This window comes from Mycteria americana, chromosome 5 (assembly GCF_035582795.1).
Source record: "Mycteria americana isolate JAX WOST 10 ecotype Jacksonville Zoo and Gardens chromosome 5, USCA_MyAme_1.0, whole genome shotgun sequence".
NCBI classification, from domain to species: domain Eukaryota; kingdom Metazoa; phylum Chordata; class Aves; order Ciconiiformes; family Ciconiidae; genus Mycteria; species Mycteria americana.
In genome coordinates, this window is record NC_134369.1 from 47277869 (window position 1) to 47294133 (window position 16265).

The following is a 16265-nucleotide window of genomic DNA, read 5'->3' on the forward strand; positions in this document are numbered from 1 at the left end:
AAATTGTTCTTATAGGCTTTAATTAATGCCTGTTAACTGAATATGAAACACTGCTATAATCCATGTTGTCTTGGCAGGAAGAGAATTCTCATATGCCAAATCGCAGACAAGGAAATCCTAGAAAGATTTCAGAATGGAAATGACATGTAAGCTTATTTTAGTGTACGAAATGCTATATATATGCCATTTTTCTGGAACATAGAGACGACTTTTGTAAAGTTCTAGTTTGGGAGGGTGTCAATTTTTTTTTTAATCTGAACTCAGAGTAGTGGCAGACTTCTGTGTTCTGAAGTGCTGAGCTTCCTGGCTTAAAGAAACATGTCTAAAAAGGGATGGAGTGTTCTTTCAGCACAAACAGACAGAGTGGGAAAGCTCCTCAGGCTTCCCCCTTCTCAACAAATTCAATATTCTGATTCTTCAGTCAATTTGCTACTTCAATATCTTAATCTGCCTCTGCTTCTCTACAACTGAGAATCATTTTTAGTTCTTGTCAGTAGTCTCCAACCATACTTCCTTCCCTTCAGAGCAATGTGGTGGTTTAATGTGCCTTCTTTTTTAAGGACAAGCAAATGTTGAAATGCCTTATTGAAGATGTTAAACACAGCAGTTGACCACAAGGAACAAACTTTTATACTGAGTAGCTGAGTAAATGTTACTGGCTTGCATGTTTCAACTAACGTCACATTTCAAATTGCCTTTGGAAGCCATTTTAATTTTGTTGATTAATTATATATTTTTTCCTACCGTTGAGTACTTTTAAGATCTCTTATTTTTGAGCCTGAGTGATTCACTGCGGTAGTGTATTTACTGTACAGGTTTTAATGGCTGATACTGTAGTCATTATGCAAAGCTAGATAGGTAGGTTCCTAGTCAGAAGCCACTGTTTCAGGGGAGCATATTAACGGGGTTTATAAAAACAATGTGGTGGGTCCCAGTAACTGAACTAGAGATTGGATTGATTGTATTGTTTCAGGTTATATTACAGGCAGCAATGTGTTTTTGACATGATGAAAATACAGGAGTTTTGTTGCTGAGTACAAAGCTGGTGATGTATTTGATAGTTTAATGTTTGTTAGACAAAACTTACTGCCATGGTTAAACTGTGCCATTAATTAATAGTTAGCCTTGCTAAATCTAAGCAGTTCAATGCAACATGATCAGTGTGTGATAACTTTGTAAGAATGAAGTTTTCTAAAAGCTAAATATTCCAACCAATATTCCACTACAGAAATAGTATTAGTAGTATACCATTAGCACAATATTACATAAAGACCTGTGTCTTTATAAAGCAGTAGTATTTTTAGTAATTGTTACATTTGCCCCCAAGGTCCCATTCTCTTACCCTGAAACAATTTCAGAGCTGTGGATAGGGCTGAGACCATGGGTGCGATTTCCTTCCTCTGTTCCCAGTCTACTGTTTCAAATAGCTGACAATTTCAAGACTGAATTTGATGCAACAGTTTGGGGTTTCTGAGAATTAAGTGCAGATAGCATAGGGGTAGGAAATGATTAAAACATTTTCTGATTTCCCTTCCCCATAGTGGTGAGTAGAGATCAAAGGAAAAATACCTTGTTCTCTTTTCACTCAAGTAATGTGGAAAAAGGAACGCTAGAAAAGGAGAAAAACTAAGAATGAAGTAGAGATGCTTTACGTGAGTGGGCAACACATATGCTCTGTGCCTGTCTTGTGGCGTGCTTCCATCAGATGGTGCTTTCTAGCTTTAAGTATAACTTTAGAAGGCGGTTGGGTTGGGGTTTTTTTGTTTTTCTTTTTTTGTTTGTTTTTTTAGAGCTTTTATACTATGCACTGACTCTATACCATTTACTTGTCTTTTTCTTCAGTCCTGATGCACAGATAAACTGGAAGGCTCCAAGAATGTGTTTTTTCCATGATGCTCCCCTCGGAGTCCTTGTCAGAGTAGATTTTACGCAGATTGTTCATTAATTATAAGCTGAAACATGACTTTGCATAAAAGGTACAGCTCTTCAAATTCCTGCTCCTTTACTTAAGGTGGTGTCTTTGTGCTTAGAACAGCTTTATTGTATGTATTCAAAGGAACACACTTTTCCTCAGAAAGTAGGTATTAGTGAACTAAACACCCCCCTCCAGCAAAATTAATTTCTAAAACCAGTAAATTTGCAAATAGATTTCTAGAGCATCTTTTGTTTATCAGGAAAGTAATGGTCTTGTGGTTAGGTCTCAGTTATAATTTTGAGATTCAGATTCAGCTGCTGATTTTGTAGCAATGACTGTGGTACAACAGGACAAACCTATTCATTTTATGTATGTCCCAGATCTTTAAAATGAGTTTCCCTGCTGAAAGAGGTATTTCTCTGAGACTACACATATTTATGATGGGGTCAAATGCTGCGGCAGTGGTGTATGAGTAATATACAGAGATCTGTGTTTTGGAGGATATAATTTTGCTCTTTCAGACTTTTTTTTTTTACCCTTCAGTTTTATAGCAAACCTGTTTTACCACAAACCTTCTTCAGGCAGTTGTTATTAGGTGACAGTGCTCTATTATATGGCAAAATGGGAGGCATTCAAAGTTTGGAAACGTATTATCAAGATTCAAAGTAACATAAGTCACAAGTTCCATGATTTTCTGGAAATGCACTGTTACTTGTCATGCTTGTAACCGTTTTTGTAATAAGGAAGCAATAATGGCTTTTTCTTGCTATTTGTTATCCTGGCTGAAAAAGTTGGTTTAATTCTGGATGATGAATGACTGCTACCTGTTAAGATTTGTCCAACTGGAAGAGTGAATTAGTGTTCCTTTTCTTCCTTTGACTTAACAATTTTTAAAAGATACTTGTTTAAAAAAGAACTAAATCTCTTTGGTATGGCATTTGATTCAATGTAAAAGTTGATCTGTATTTTCATCCAAACTTCCTAAGTCAAGAGAACTATATTTTTAAAGTGCTTTTGCCATGGACTATATTCTCCCATGTATGAGTGCAATATTCTACACAGTGAAACCCTACATTCTGTATGGATCCTTTTGGTGCTATCGTAAGAATATAACCAAAGCTGTATATACTGTTGTTGTTATAAAATAGATGTTGACTTTAATGTACTTAGGAGAACTTTTACCAACTTATGATTTGCTTTGGGATCTTTATTGTTAATGCAGATACTGAATAGTCTAGGAAATGCAACATCTCTTTTACTTACACAAAGCCATGTCTTAAAAGAGCCATCCAGTGTGCCATACTACTAGCTTTATTTAAACTACACCATTAATTCTGAGTTGATCCTTCTGTGAATTTTAATATATCATAAGGGATCTCTGCATTTCTAGCTCGGGAGTTAAAGTTACTAAGATGTCATTGCAAATAAAAAGTTAATAGTTTCATCCTAACAAAAGCTGTTGGAAATAGATCTTACTTTTTCATTAGCATTGTTTGTCTTTGCATGTGTAATAGTACTCACATTTCTTGCTTCGGTTCTGCAGAACAGAAATTAACTGAAGTCTCACTTTATCTGCTATAAAGCTTTCAACTTTGTCCTTTGGAAGCCAGCTATGATAAACTCCGTGAATCTTTATCTTTGACTTTAGTTCAAAGGTGATTAGAAGTTATGATTGTATAACAGCTGCAAGAATAGGATTTACACCCAGAAGAAAATAATATTTGATATAAATATGATGGAACAAGTAACACACAACAGAGATCAGAGCAGTGCTCATCAGCCTTTTAGCAGCTTCAAGCCTAGAAGAATGATTTTTGAGACTAAGCTACACAATGCACAGTGCCCAGAATAACTTGAAAATTGCAGATTAAACTGAGTAGCTAAGATGAACTGCAACATTTTATCTCCATATAAAGACTTGAGAATTCGTTTGGGTATCCATATGAAACTGAAGTCAGAGCCATTTTCAGAGCTAATTTGACAAATAGAGTAATAATGTGCAGATCTCAAGGTGTGGGTCTGATAGTTTGTTCTCCCACACAAACTTGCTGAAGTACATAATTTTAGGTGTCAGAATACCTGGCTTTTCCATTTTTAGGTGAATCAGCTGCATGTTACCAGGCTCAAAAAGGGACTGTTAACCTTTCTAGGCCCATTATTGGGTTTTGTCCCATGTTCCATGGTTCGTGTGCAACATTATGAAAGACTTTTCTGACCAGTTGTTAATCTTGGTGGGATAAAGATGATGTCCTTTTTTTGATTTTGTAGAACACTTAGTATACAGAGAGTCCTCCCAATATAAATTTCTTGTATATTCCTTCTCACCAATCTGTCCTAATCTGTAGAGATTTGGGAATGAAAAAAAAAAAACAAAAACCCGTCCTACTTTTCTGCTCACTGTGTTTCTTTGCGTTTGCCATGTTTTAGCTGCTTGGTATTCCATTTTTCCCCTTTCACCTCCTACAGATAAACCTGGAGGACCCCAGGGGAGGTCCCAAATCACTGACCCTCTAAGCAACACAAGATCCATTGGAGTGAAGGAGAGAGAACGTTGATGCTGGGCATGGGGCTGTGTCAAAGCTAGTCAGGAGCAAGTGGGGGGCACTGATCTATAGCGTATTTTCCCTGGTGCACAAGACAGCTCTCCGGTGGATTACCTAACAGCAGAGGCAGCTGGCGTACTGGGTCATAGGATAGGCCTGTCTGACTACCAGGTCATGTGGCAAAGGAAGGGGCCAAAGTGTTAGACTGCAACTGGAGGACGTGCCATCTACTGTGATTTTGTTTACGGGACATTGCTGGTTAACGTGACCCTGGCTCACTTTGTGCCCTCTCTCCCAACCTCCAGTAGATCATCTGTTTGCTGGCTCCGTAGATCAGGCTAAGCGCGGTGTCTGGCAGGTTTGAGTAGTGGAGCAGGAGGGAGGGGGAACTATGCTGCAAGCAGGATACAGCTTAGGTTCATGGAAAGAGAAAGCAGAGCGAATTCTGTGTGAGTCATGCTCAGGACTGAAGGAGGGGCAGGCCTGCTAGGAGGCATATGACTGCAAATACTATCAGGTTGGGAAGGAATGCAGATTCTTGGGGCGCCATCAGGAAGGGAGAGAGAAGAGGCTACCTCACGCAGGAGAGTGGGAAAGGAAAGGTGAAGCCCCTCTTGTAGGTAAATTAAACATATTGTGTTAGGTCACGAGGGAAGTGCAGGACAACAATGTGAAGCCTTTGAAGCAAAGGTTACTTCTAACACAAACCTCTCTGCAAGATTTCATTTCTAGCACAACTTCATACCTATATAACCAGTGTACAACTCCCTGCATAATTACTACTCTTATTACAAGCATAACCTGTATTCCAGAAAACATTATTTATAACTCCATATTGGATAATAGGTTGCTAAGAAACAGAGGGTATTCCTTAAAAAGCAGGACATATCATCTGCTTTGCTTTGGTATATTGCTCTGTGATACAAGAGGCAGAGATAGCGTATGGGTTTTCTAGTTGTCTTAAGAGCCTGAAAACTGCCAAGCACCTTTAAAAGACTTTGGAGTTGAGTAAGTATTCCCCATGCTAAAGGATTGTAATTAGCATCTAGTGTGTGAGAAAACTCCAAAAGAGTATGTGGAAAAAATTTCTGTTGAGTTCCCAATGACCACCTATAAATAATCTAAAACATATCAGTGCACACAAAATATCGTTTATTAAACAAAAAAGCTAGAAAATTGTCAGTAGCTATATTAGCAATCATGCAAATCAATGTAAGCATAAAACTGATAGTCCATCTTAAAATCAGATGGAAGATGTATATTAAAAATGCATTCATAATCCAGAAAAAATCCTAATACAACTCTTGTTGAACTTCCCCTAACACAATCTTCCACAAACTCAGTACAAAAGAACCTACCTGATAGAGGCTAAATTTTGATGTGACCAGAACTAGTTTCTTTGTATTCAAACCATCAGTCTAGCTATCAGAACATAGTTAATTATTAAACATATGTGTATAATCAGGACACCTGACTTTGCAGATTGTTAGCAGGTTAGCATAGTGTACTTCTGTTTAAGGAGATGAGAGAAGAAAAATAGGATCATAAGTTTATTTGCAATATTTTGTTAGGCTAAGAAAAATAATGTAGAATATTCTTGCTAACTGCACATCAATGCAGTTTCCGCAGTTTCAGTGCATTCCTAGATTTAATCTAAAATGTCAAGGATCTTGGATCAGAGAATTTTGCTGTTAGCAATTTCATTTTTAACAAGTCTGCAGAGTGTAAAGGTACTTTCAGAATGGAAGAAGTGTGGTGATCGGGAATGTGAGAGTAAGTAAAAAAGTGGGGTGTTTAGGTTTTTTTTTTGAAAGGGGTCTATGGTGTATGTGCAGCTATTACAAACTTTTCAAACAAAAAGAGGAAAAAAATACTTGCTGGATTGCGTTGTGTAAGTATATAAAGATCAAAGTTCAGTAAAAATACTCTTGAATAGCTAGTTTTTCTCAGGTTTCCTCAAAACGGGCAGTATAAAGCAGCTGTAAAGTATTTTTAACTCATTCTTTACAGGTACAAAAGAAATTAAAAAAAAAAAAAGGTAGGCTATAAACTGAGAAAGAAGACTACATATCTTGTTTATAGTACAGTCACAGCCCATTCTGCAAAACTCTATTTTTTTCTACTGTAAGCAAACTGTTTGGTTTGGGTTTTTTGTAATCATTCTCACAAAAGACACTGTTAATATATCCTCTTTACTTATTTTTTCCTCTTTAACATGAAGTAAGAGCAGTAACTAGTTATGGAGTTCCTGGGGAGTAAATAGCTCTGCAGGAGGCAGAGTCACTGAATCACAAGTGGGCAGCGATAAATAATGCCCCATTTATTATCCATTGATTACCATTGTGAAACCTGTCATAATCATATGTAGTTGAAGCTGTTTCTAAGCTGTCTCCATTGGTTTGGCAGCCTTAATTATTGCACTTTCAATGTGGATAGCTTGTTCTGAAGTGGGAGAGACCTTCGATTTCCTCTGCTGATGGATCTTTATTTTCCTGTGGAGCCATACTGACTTCAATGGGTTCTGGATGCTCAGACATGTCTGTCTTGGTGGAATGGCGTGCGGAATGGGCTGCAAATGACCAGAGCACATCAGTAGTGGTTTCTGTGGGCAGACAAGGGTGGAGACAAAGAGAATTTAAAGTAATTCAAATTAAACTGGAAACTGTTTTTGACAATGTGTTTAAGGTTTATATTGCTTCAACTTACCTATTTTCTTTGTAAGATAAATGTATTCAAAATAGAGGACAAAATTCCTGAAATAATTACTAGATTTAACTTAGAATTTCTAAAATATACAATTATAAATATGCCTGGGAACTATCGTTTGCTGTTTAGATCTGGCTTTAGCAGTTGAACTTGCTAATTCTCCACAGGCATTTCAGCATTGAAAGCTTGGCTGAATAAGGACTGCAAAATGCCCGTATAGCATAAGAACTTTTCTCCTTGATGTCTGTAGTAAATAGGAAAGAAAACAGGATAGGGCTGCTTTTTGCATTAGTTGCTTTCCACTTGATGATATAAATGGATTAGTATCATAACAAAGCACATACTGATGTATTAACAAACATTTTAACGTATTTATATATATCAGACTTCTTCAGTAACCTATCTGACTTCAGACAAAATGGCTGCTATACTTATTTACTTATTTGTTTATTTCTTTCTACATACTATTCCAGCGGCAATGAGCAGAGTTCAAGCCACTACAGACCACTTAGGGCCTGATTGCCGGTATCTTAACTTCAAAACAGGGGAAGAGATAATGGTATACTCCAAACTTTCAAGGAAAAATGAAAACTTGTGGACAGGAAGTGTAAGTACTTCAGTCTGAAAGACTTTGCCCATAAATAATTTAGATAGTGTAATAATAGCGTAACAACTGCAGTCTGCTTGCTTTTAGGGATCTTCTATCTCTTTTGTAATATTAACCAGTAATGGATCAATATATTTGGGGATGGGTCATTGTTATTATCTTTACGTAGAAAGGCAAAATCAAATCTTGGCAAAGATCACTCATGGAGAAATAAAGTCAAGATCAGAATCCAAGTTTTCTGTCTCCTTCATCTAATCATTTGGCTATAATGATTTCATCTGGTTCCCTTAAAAACATTCAGGTCTATCAGGTCAGGTACCTACCTACAGGTCTGTGGGTAAGAAGGTTTTACAGTTGCTTAATCTGTGATCCAGTATTGAGACCTGACTTCACAGTTCAGTGCTCAAGGAAAGTTCCCAGAGGAGTTATCATGCATATTTAATGATTTGGAACAATTGACGATGTAGTTAGAACAGCCATGTAGTTATGTTATAGCCAAGAAGAAACAGATGCATTGATCCAAATCCAACTGCTAGTAAAACTGTGTTTCAAAAGTGCTTCAAAGCCAGAAGATATTGGTAACCTTTTTTTTTTTTTTGTAAATGATCTGTCACATTTATTCTTTAACAATGAAATTCTGTCTTCCTTTTTTTCATCCGAGAGTCTTCGCAGGTACCTCACTCTTCCTTGCTTTCCAAGATGTACTCCTCCATTAAAGGCTATGCGAAATGGTTTGATGTAAAGCTAGTGATCGGTTTCTTGGTCAGACTGACCCTTACTTGATTCTTTTGGGCATTATCATCAACTTATTTTCTGTGGTGTTGTCATCTTCATTGCCATTTTCTCTTCAGCTGCAGCTGGCCTCATACCTGAATTTCGTATCCTACTTTTCTTGTAGCTTGTTATGGGTCGTTAGTTATTAAGGCATGATTTTTTCTTCCGCTTGAGTCAATGCAAATTGCAGCCGATTTTAGTAGGAGCTGGCTGAGACCATCTGTGCACACAACATTGTCTTCAGTTGAAGAAGTGTTAAGGCTACTGGTTTGGTTCTGCACAGACACATGTTCATAAAAATAATACCAAAAATAATAGTGTGGAGTAATATACTTCCCCTTGGTTTCTGAAATGGCAAATGGAACACTTTGGTGAAGGAAAAATAAACCAATCTTTTGACCAAACAAAATGAAGGGGGTAGGGGGCAGTCCTATAAACTTATTATGTGTTTATTCATACTTTTCTAGCATATATGCAAGCACCTAACATACTTATAACTGAAGTTTAAATGCTCTCATTCCTTTTATATTTTTTACAGAAAGGAAAGGATTTTGGATATTTCCCAAAAGATGCTGTGAAGGTTGAGGAAGTTTTTATTGCAGAGGAAGTTGAAGTGCTCACTAAGGTAAACCAACATCGCCAGATTTTCCAGTGTAGTTCACAGCAATTGAAAATCTAATATCCAGCTAGAAATTCAAGTGTTGATGCATATTTTATTTCAGATAATTCAAAATGTGTTTTTTTCATTACTGCTCCATTTGCATGTTTATTGTCCTCTAAAATAATTTTTATCTAATAAATTATATAGAACCATTAGGAATAATATAAATACTTACAGTCCTTTGTGTAAAGTTATACACATGTATAACTAGACCAAAAGAAAGAGAATAAAGATATATTGCTGTGCTACACAGTGCTGTTGAAAATTACACATGAAAACAATTTAAAAGTGAATATTGTTCTTTTAGGAAACTGATTTCCTTTGTCTTCATGGAGATAAGTACGCTTTTGAAAATGAAGATAGTGCATTACATGATCACAACAAAGAAAGTGAATATTCATCATCTGATGCAGAATCAAAGCTGCATGAAAACGAACTCTTAGAACATTCAAGAAACTCCATGCAAAAGGAAGGAAGAGTTGAATCAGTTTCTGAAAATGATTCCAAGGAATCTCACAGTCAGGAGGAGTCTGCAAGCAAAAAGTTGGTTAGAAAAACTGAGAACAGACAAGATGATACTGAAGAGCCACAAATGCAAAACAGCCTCCCACTAGAACCCATTCCAACTCAGTCTAGTTGGATTGCAGGATGGTTCACCACAGGAAGTAAAAATGATGAAGAGCCCTTAAAAGCCATTACTGAATCTTTAGAAGAAAATACATACCGAGGCAGAAAAATAGTGGTGACTGCTGAAAATGACTTACAGGAGTCAAATGATAAAAAGGAACAAGAACCTCCAGCATCTGTTTGGTTTCAAGGTGGACTGACGGACCTTCTGTATTTTGGTGAAGAGAATGTGGATGTTGGTTTAGCATCAGAAAAGAATGATCCACAAATCCATGATGTTTCTGCTGTGCCTGGACATTCCAATAACGAACAGGAAACAGCAGTCACAGAGTTATTGACAGAAGAAGAAAAGAGTGAAAGCCAAGAACACAAATCAAATTGGTTTAATTTGGGTTTAAGTAACGTTCTTAATTTTGGCCACGCTGAGAAAGATACAATTGCTATGGAAGACCAGCAAAGCAGAGAAACAGAGGATGAAGCAAATAAGAATGAAGAAGTACAGACCTTAGACCAGAAAGAATCACACATTTGGGACATACTTTGGGACAAAGCATCAAAGGAGATGGTTAAAGCAGTGACAGATGAAAAGCATTATGCACAAGAAATAATAGATTCAAACAGTAACATGCCAAATCCTGGGGAGATACCAGCAAGTGTGCGTACTCTTAATGACACCAAAAGCACCTCAGATAGCACAGAATCATCTTTTGATGTACTAACAGGTGACAAAGAGAAGCCAATTGAACCTTACAGTTCAGAACAAGACTTGGTATCAGAAAGCCAACTGCTGAAAAATACTGAAGCTAAAAAGAGAAATCAGGAGTCAGAAAGCAAATATGGCCAGTCAGGTTGGTATACAAATATCTATAATAGCTTTATTAATTATAATATGGACACATACGATAATCAACAGGGACATGAATCAATTTCATCAGATCAGATTTCTTCTTCTCCTAGCCCACCTCAGAATTGTGATCCCTCGGACACAAAAAATATAGAAGAAAAGCCTGACATAGCTGAAGAACAGAGCCATTTCTTCTTTTTTAGTCATTTTGCAGAAATACTGAAGTTTCGGAGTTCAACAGCCAAAGAAAAGCAAGAGCAGAGTTTGCAAGATGATGTGTTTTTTAGTGAAGAAACCCCTCAAACTGAAAATGATTATGAAATATTACAGGGAAATAATAACAGAGCAATGAAAGTACAAGTAAATCGGAGAGTTAGTGAGGAGCTGTCTGAAAAAGATGAGGGTGCAATCCAAGAAAGCAGTCTGTTTTCCTCACCAGCTGTGCAAAATAATGAACGCAGTAATGAAAAAGCAAAACATTTTGTCCAATTAGTTAGCGATGGTGATGCTTCACAAATTTTATCTGTTGAAACACTAGTACAACCTGAAGTATCTCAAAGACAATATGTACCCTTGTTTAGTTATTCCAGTGCTGAAAAGCATGTTTCTAAGAGTAGTGAAAGTCAGGAAAATACCAATATAAAAGGTTATTATAATGACCCTGTCTCCAAAGATTCTCTACGTTTACCTTCAAAATTAAATTTTGAAAATACAGTGGAAATTGGAACTCATCTGCAGGGAAAATCAGAAATGGAAACAGTTGAAACAGTGCAAAAAGAAGAAAATAACCTGAACACTTATATTCAAGAATCTGTAAATTCAGAAAATGCATTACGGAGTTACAGGGAACTACCAGGAACTGCAGATAATCATCTGGGCAGTAAGAAGACCCCATGTGACAGTGAACAGAGTCTTACTGTGGAAACATCTGAGAAAGGCAAACCAGTTGAATGCTGTGATACAGAACAAAATTCAGCATCGAAAAGCCAGTTCCAAGTGGATGGTGATGGAAAAGAGAAAATTCACAAACCAGAGAATAAAAATGGCCCACTGGCTTTTTATGAAAACGACCTCAAAGATTTCAGTCAGGATTTTTTTAATGATGAACAGGATCGGAAATCTGAAGAGTCCCAAGAATTTGCTCCAGACCAACCTTTCTCTCCTCACCCCTCATCTAGTGGCTTCAGTTTAACAGGTACCAAAACTTCTGAAGAAACTGGCCACTTGGAAGACATATGGAGTTTCAGAATGGAAGGTAAAAACTGGTTGCTGAGAATAGAAGAACTAAGCTTCCATAATGAAAAAGGCCTCAGTATAAGCCTTGATAAAATACTATGGGAAAAAGAAACTGAAGGCACCTCAAATCAGAAGGTTAAACATAACGAATCAGATAACAGTAATGTGGATACCTCCAAAGAGAATGATCTTTCTCTTCATCTGGCAGTGCAAAATAACAAACAGGGCAGTGGAGGAAAAAAAACACAGCAACATCTACCAGATTAGTAAAAGATAGGACAACACTTGATGCTCTTGCTGACAGCTTGTCAGGAGAGAACCTACAAACTGAACAAATTCCTATGAACATGCAACATCATCAGAAAGGTGAAGCAGAAATAACATGGGAAGATTCATGTTCCCAACATGAGCTTCTGGTACCAGAGAATGGGTCAGAGGACGGTCTTAATCTGGATCTTAGAAAGAAATATAAAAATCACATGTGATATAGTAAAAGAAAAGATTATTCCATATCATCAGATTTAGGCCCATCAATTCAAGCCATTATGACAGTGCAAGATACAAAAACATAGAAAATGAATCTCAGTTTTGGAAGGCATCATCAAACACTATTTCAAAAGGCACAGTAATACCAACGTCTTCAGCTGAATCCAAGTCCAAAAAAAAAATTTATAAAGAAAATTTATTGACAATAAAAGCAACAGAGCAGTCACGTGATATTAGTCTTACTGAATGTGAACTTCTACCCTAGAAGCCATCTAAAATAGAAGACAATTTTAAAGAAAAAAAATAGCATTGCAGTTAGTGTCTCCTAAAACCTTTAAACTAGAAAGCCAGACTGCTATTGAAAACAAAACAAAACAGATTAATTAAATCCCGGCAACCTGGGATTGCTCAGAAACGTGGGTGATAAAGTAAGTATATGTTGAAAAAGAAGACACTGTTGTAACTGAAAGGCTGGATAACACTGACAAATTAATTGCTGCTACTAAAACAAGATAGGAGAAGGAAAGAAAAAAAGAAAGAATCTGAAAATCACAGAGAGTCAAAGTCCAGAAATATAAATAATAAAATTTATATTCTAACAGAAAGGGTTCCAGGTAGTATTTTTACGAGACCATCAGGGTTCTTTGCAAATACATTTAGTAAAACTAACAATTAAGCCTGTAGACAAAAGTCTGAGGATACCTGTTTTGTCAAAAAAACCAAATGAAAATAGGGATGACGCTAGGACTAGTAGAATTAAAGACTGCACAGAAGAATGAGATGGAGTTAAGAGAAAAGGAATCTGAACAAGAAAAAGATACTACTAAATCTGTAGAAGAATGTGCAGAAAATGGTGAAATCAATTTAGAAGTCATGCAAGATAAATTTAAGGAAGGACAGCTTGGCATTTTGGAAAAAATACTGCTGCAGAATCCAGTGAAAACAAGGAAATTGACAAAATCATAGTAGGGCAGACAGAGTTCATGTCCCAAAACCCAAGCAAAACCAGGCAAATATTGTATGATAAAACCTCAGATTTACCAAACCCATTGATTACATTCCAACAATTTTATTTAAAGTTAAAACAAGATGTTAAGCAACCCTTAGAGCACCTCTGTGAAGGAAGCAAACTGATGCAGCTGCACCAGCAATTTGAAAAGATTCATCATGAAATCACAGCTTACTCATGTAAAGACAATGTTAAGCAGAGCAAACAAGTGATTGTGTCTGCACAAAAGGGGCACAATTTGGACACTGGGCAGGAAAAATATATGGAAAAAAGGAATGTTCTTCTAGAGCTGCCAGAGCTTTTGTCTGCTATAACAATTAAGTGTGCAGCCCAAACTGCAGCTAAAGATACTGGACTAATGCTTCACTAACAGTGATTTAGCAAGAACAAAATATGCTTTGTCTGAGGAAAAAAATACAACGGACACAACACTCTCTCCTTCTGGTGATTTAAAATCAAGAGGTAGCAAGCCTAACTCATAGTACTTAATGACTGATTTCTGATATTTTGAGGATCTGATAATACAGATTGAATTAATATAATGGTAACAGTTTAAGAGCCAGTTACTCTTCTTGACTTTTGACTGTTTGACTATTTGTGATGGGTGTCTTTGGCCAGTAGTGGCTTGAAGCACAGAATTAAAAATTAGTCAATTTGTAAATGGTATTTTTTTTTCTACATGGGTAAGTGAGGTGTGGGGTTTTTTGAAAGTGGTATTTTATTTGCTTCAGGAAACTTACTCCAAGTCACTGCCACTGAGGCAGCAAGGTGCCTTCAGTCATACTTCTGCATGAACATGCCTGTGGTTTCTTGTATTTCACAGTGAAGTTTGTTATCTTGTGGGAAGTTGTTAATCTTTAATCCTCCATGGCATTTTTAATTGTTCTTTTTGTAAAGCTTTTCCCACTTGTATTTGGTTATAATATAAGAAAGAGACCTACTAATCCTGAACAGGGAATCTACAGGCTAACTATCAAAACCAAGCCTATTTTTTCCTGAACATTGATTTTAACTACTTTACTACATCACCAATTTTGCTTAAAGCTCTATCCTCCAAACTCTGTTCTGAGACCATTATTTGAACCAGTATTTCTTAAATCATAAATCTGTAGCACATTTTTACTCTGATGTAGCACTCTAGTGTTTGGCTTTAAGTGGAGGAAAATAAAATTAAAAAAAAAATCAAAATCTCTTTAGAGGTTAATATCTTATAAAAACGTGTGTGTGTGTAAGTTGAATCCTCTGAAAATAAGCATGATTTCCCTTCACAATTATTTGCAGGACTAGGCAGTAGAAGAAAGCTACTAGAAGAAACATCAGAGGAGGAACATGAAATGAATGCAGCTGTAGACAGTGAACGCGACAGTGACCAACACTCAAAAGCAATAGTGATTCCTTCAGTAAATTCTGAAGAAAAAATGGACAGTTCAGTAGCTGACTCTCCATTTGATGTCAAAAAGCCTTTCTCAGATGCCATCCAGAACTACGTTCCAAGTAATGGTAAGTGTTAAGTTTCTTAATTTTAAGGAAAATAAATTTGCAATCTTAAAAAAAATTAGTTGGAATATATTGACAATTGTAATGTAAAACCTTTTTTTTCCCTTATGAACAAACCAGAAGGAGGCTGGATATATCAGATACTTCTGTGCTTGAATGCTCTTGAGATCGGGGAATCGATAAAATCTGTATTTTCAGCAGTGATGAGTATTATCAAAAAGGTAAGAATTTTTAATGTGATATATTGTTGACATTAGTGCAAAATCAAGCCAGTTATTGGTTATGTTCTGCAATGAAGCTCCTGAAAAAGGAAAGAAAGAAAAAAGATCCTTTTAAATAAACCCTCTGCAGTCCCCTTGCTTCTGGGGGTATCTGATGCTAAATGAGATAGAGATGGAACAAGAAAATGTCAGGTTAGCTGCTGTTCATCTGCCTCTGTTGTTTACACTGCAGAATCTGATGAAATTAGTGTGGGGGGTTTTTGTTTGGTTTTTTTTTTTTTTTTTTAAACAGAACAGCCAGGAAACACCTCAGTGGTCAAAATGTCAGCATTTGGGGTTTGTTTGTTTTTAAACGAAACTCATAGCTCCCTCTAGTTCCCATGACAGTACTGATTGAATTTGCTTGGACTCAGACAGTTTGGGTTAGGATGAGTAAAATAATCAGAATACTTCCATTGTTTCTAAAAAGTAATTTCAAAGCCTTGATTCCCAATATTCCCATAGTTTATAATTGCATAAAAAATAGTTTTCTAATCAATTATATAAAATACAAAATGGGATTACGATTGCTATGGGGATGTTTTAAATATCAAAATGTAGGGACAGAGTGAAGGTTGACCTTACTGGACATAACTGCACAACAAACAATGCTGCCAGAGGAATGTGAGAAAAGGTAGATGGTGTTACACTGTCCCCTCTAAACAGAAGAGTAGTATCAAGTAAAGTGGTATATGGTAAACTTCATTAATTTTGGTACTTTGGTTTAACTTTGCTTAGATTGGTAATTGAAGGTTAAGAACCACATAAATTTGTTCCTGATTTCCAGTGTACTTACATAGATTCTGGCTAAATTGCAGCCTAGAAGAAAATTGAAGGGCTTTGCCCTTTTTTCTTATAAAGCAGATTGGATTCCAATGCTCATTGATAGTTCACTGCTATGGCCAAACTCATTCCTGTATTGTTTGATACAGCGAAAAAAGCCACTTCCACCTGCTACTGATCACAGTCTCTTAGGTGGTACCAGTTTCACAGGCAAGTCACTCACCTCGCATTGTGAAAATTGAGTTAGCGTACGTTAAAAAAAAAAAGTGTAGTTGAGTACATGTAAAAAAATTACTAAGAAATAGAATACACAAATA

The 16265-nt window shown here is 36.5% G+C and overlaps 1 protein-coding gene across 5 annotated transcripts in view; it reads left to right on the forward strand.

Annotated features, from left to right (window-relative positions):
• Window positions 1-67: 67 nt before the first annotated feature.
• MIA2 (MIA SH3 domain ER export factor 2) overlaps window positions 68-16265 on the forward strand; it is a 45293-nt gene continuing 29095 nt past the window's right edge. The window contains exons 1-7 of one of the 5 annotated variants that reach the window (XM_075503195.1): window positions 68-146; window positions 1843-1976; window positions 7638-7771; window positions 9084-9170; window positions 9514-11932; window positions 14690-14908; window positions 15026-15126. In XM_075503195.1, coding sequence (XP_075359310.1) covers window positions 7643-7771; window positions 9084-9170; window positions 9514-11932; window positions 14690-14908; window positions 15026-15126 — 2955 coding nt within the window. In that variant the 5' untranslated portion in view covers window positions 68-146; window positions 1843-1976; window positions 7638-7642. Of the gene's footprint in view, window positions 147-1842; window positions 1977-6116; window positions 6232-7637; window positions 7772-9083; window positions 9171-9513; window positions 11933-14689; window positions 14909-15025; window positions 15127-16265 lie in introns of those variants that run through there. The other 4 variants (XM_075503194.1, XM_075503193.1, XM_075503197.1 and 1 more) reach the window with 4 other exon arrangements.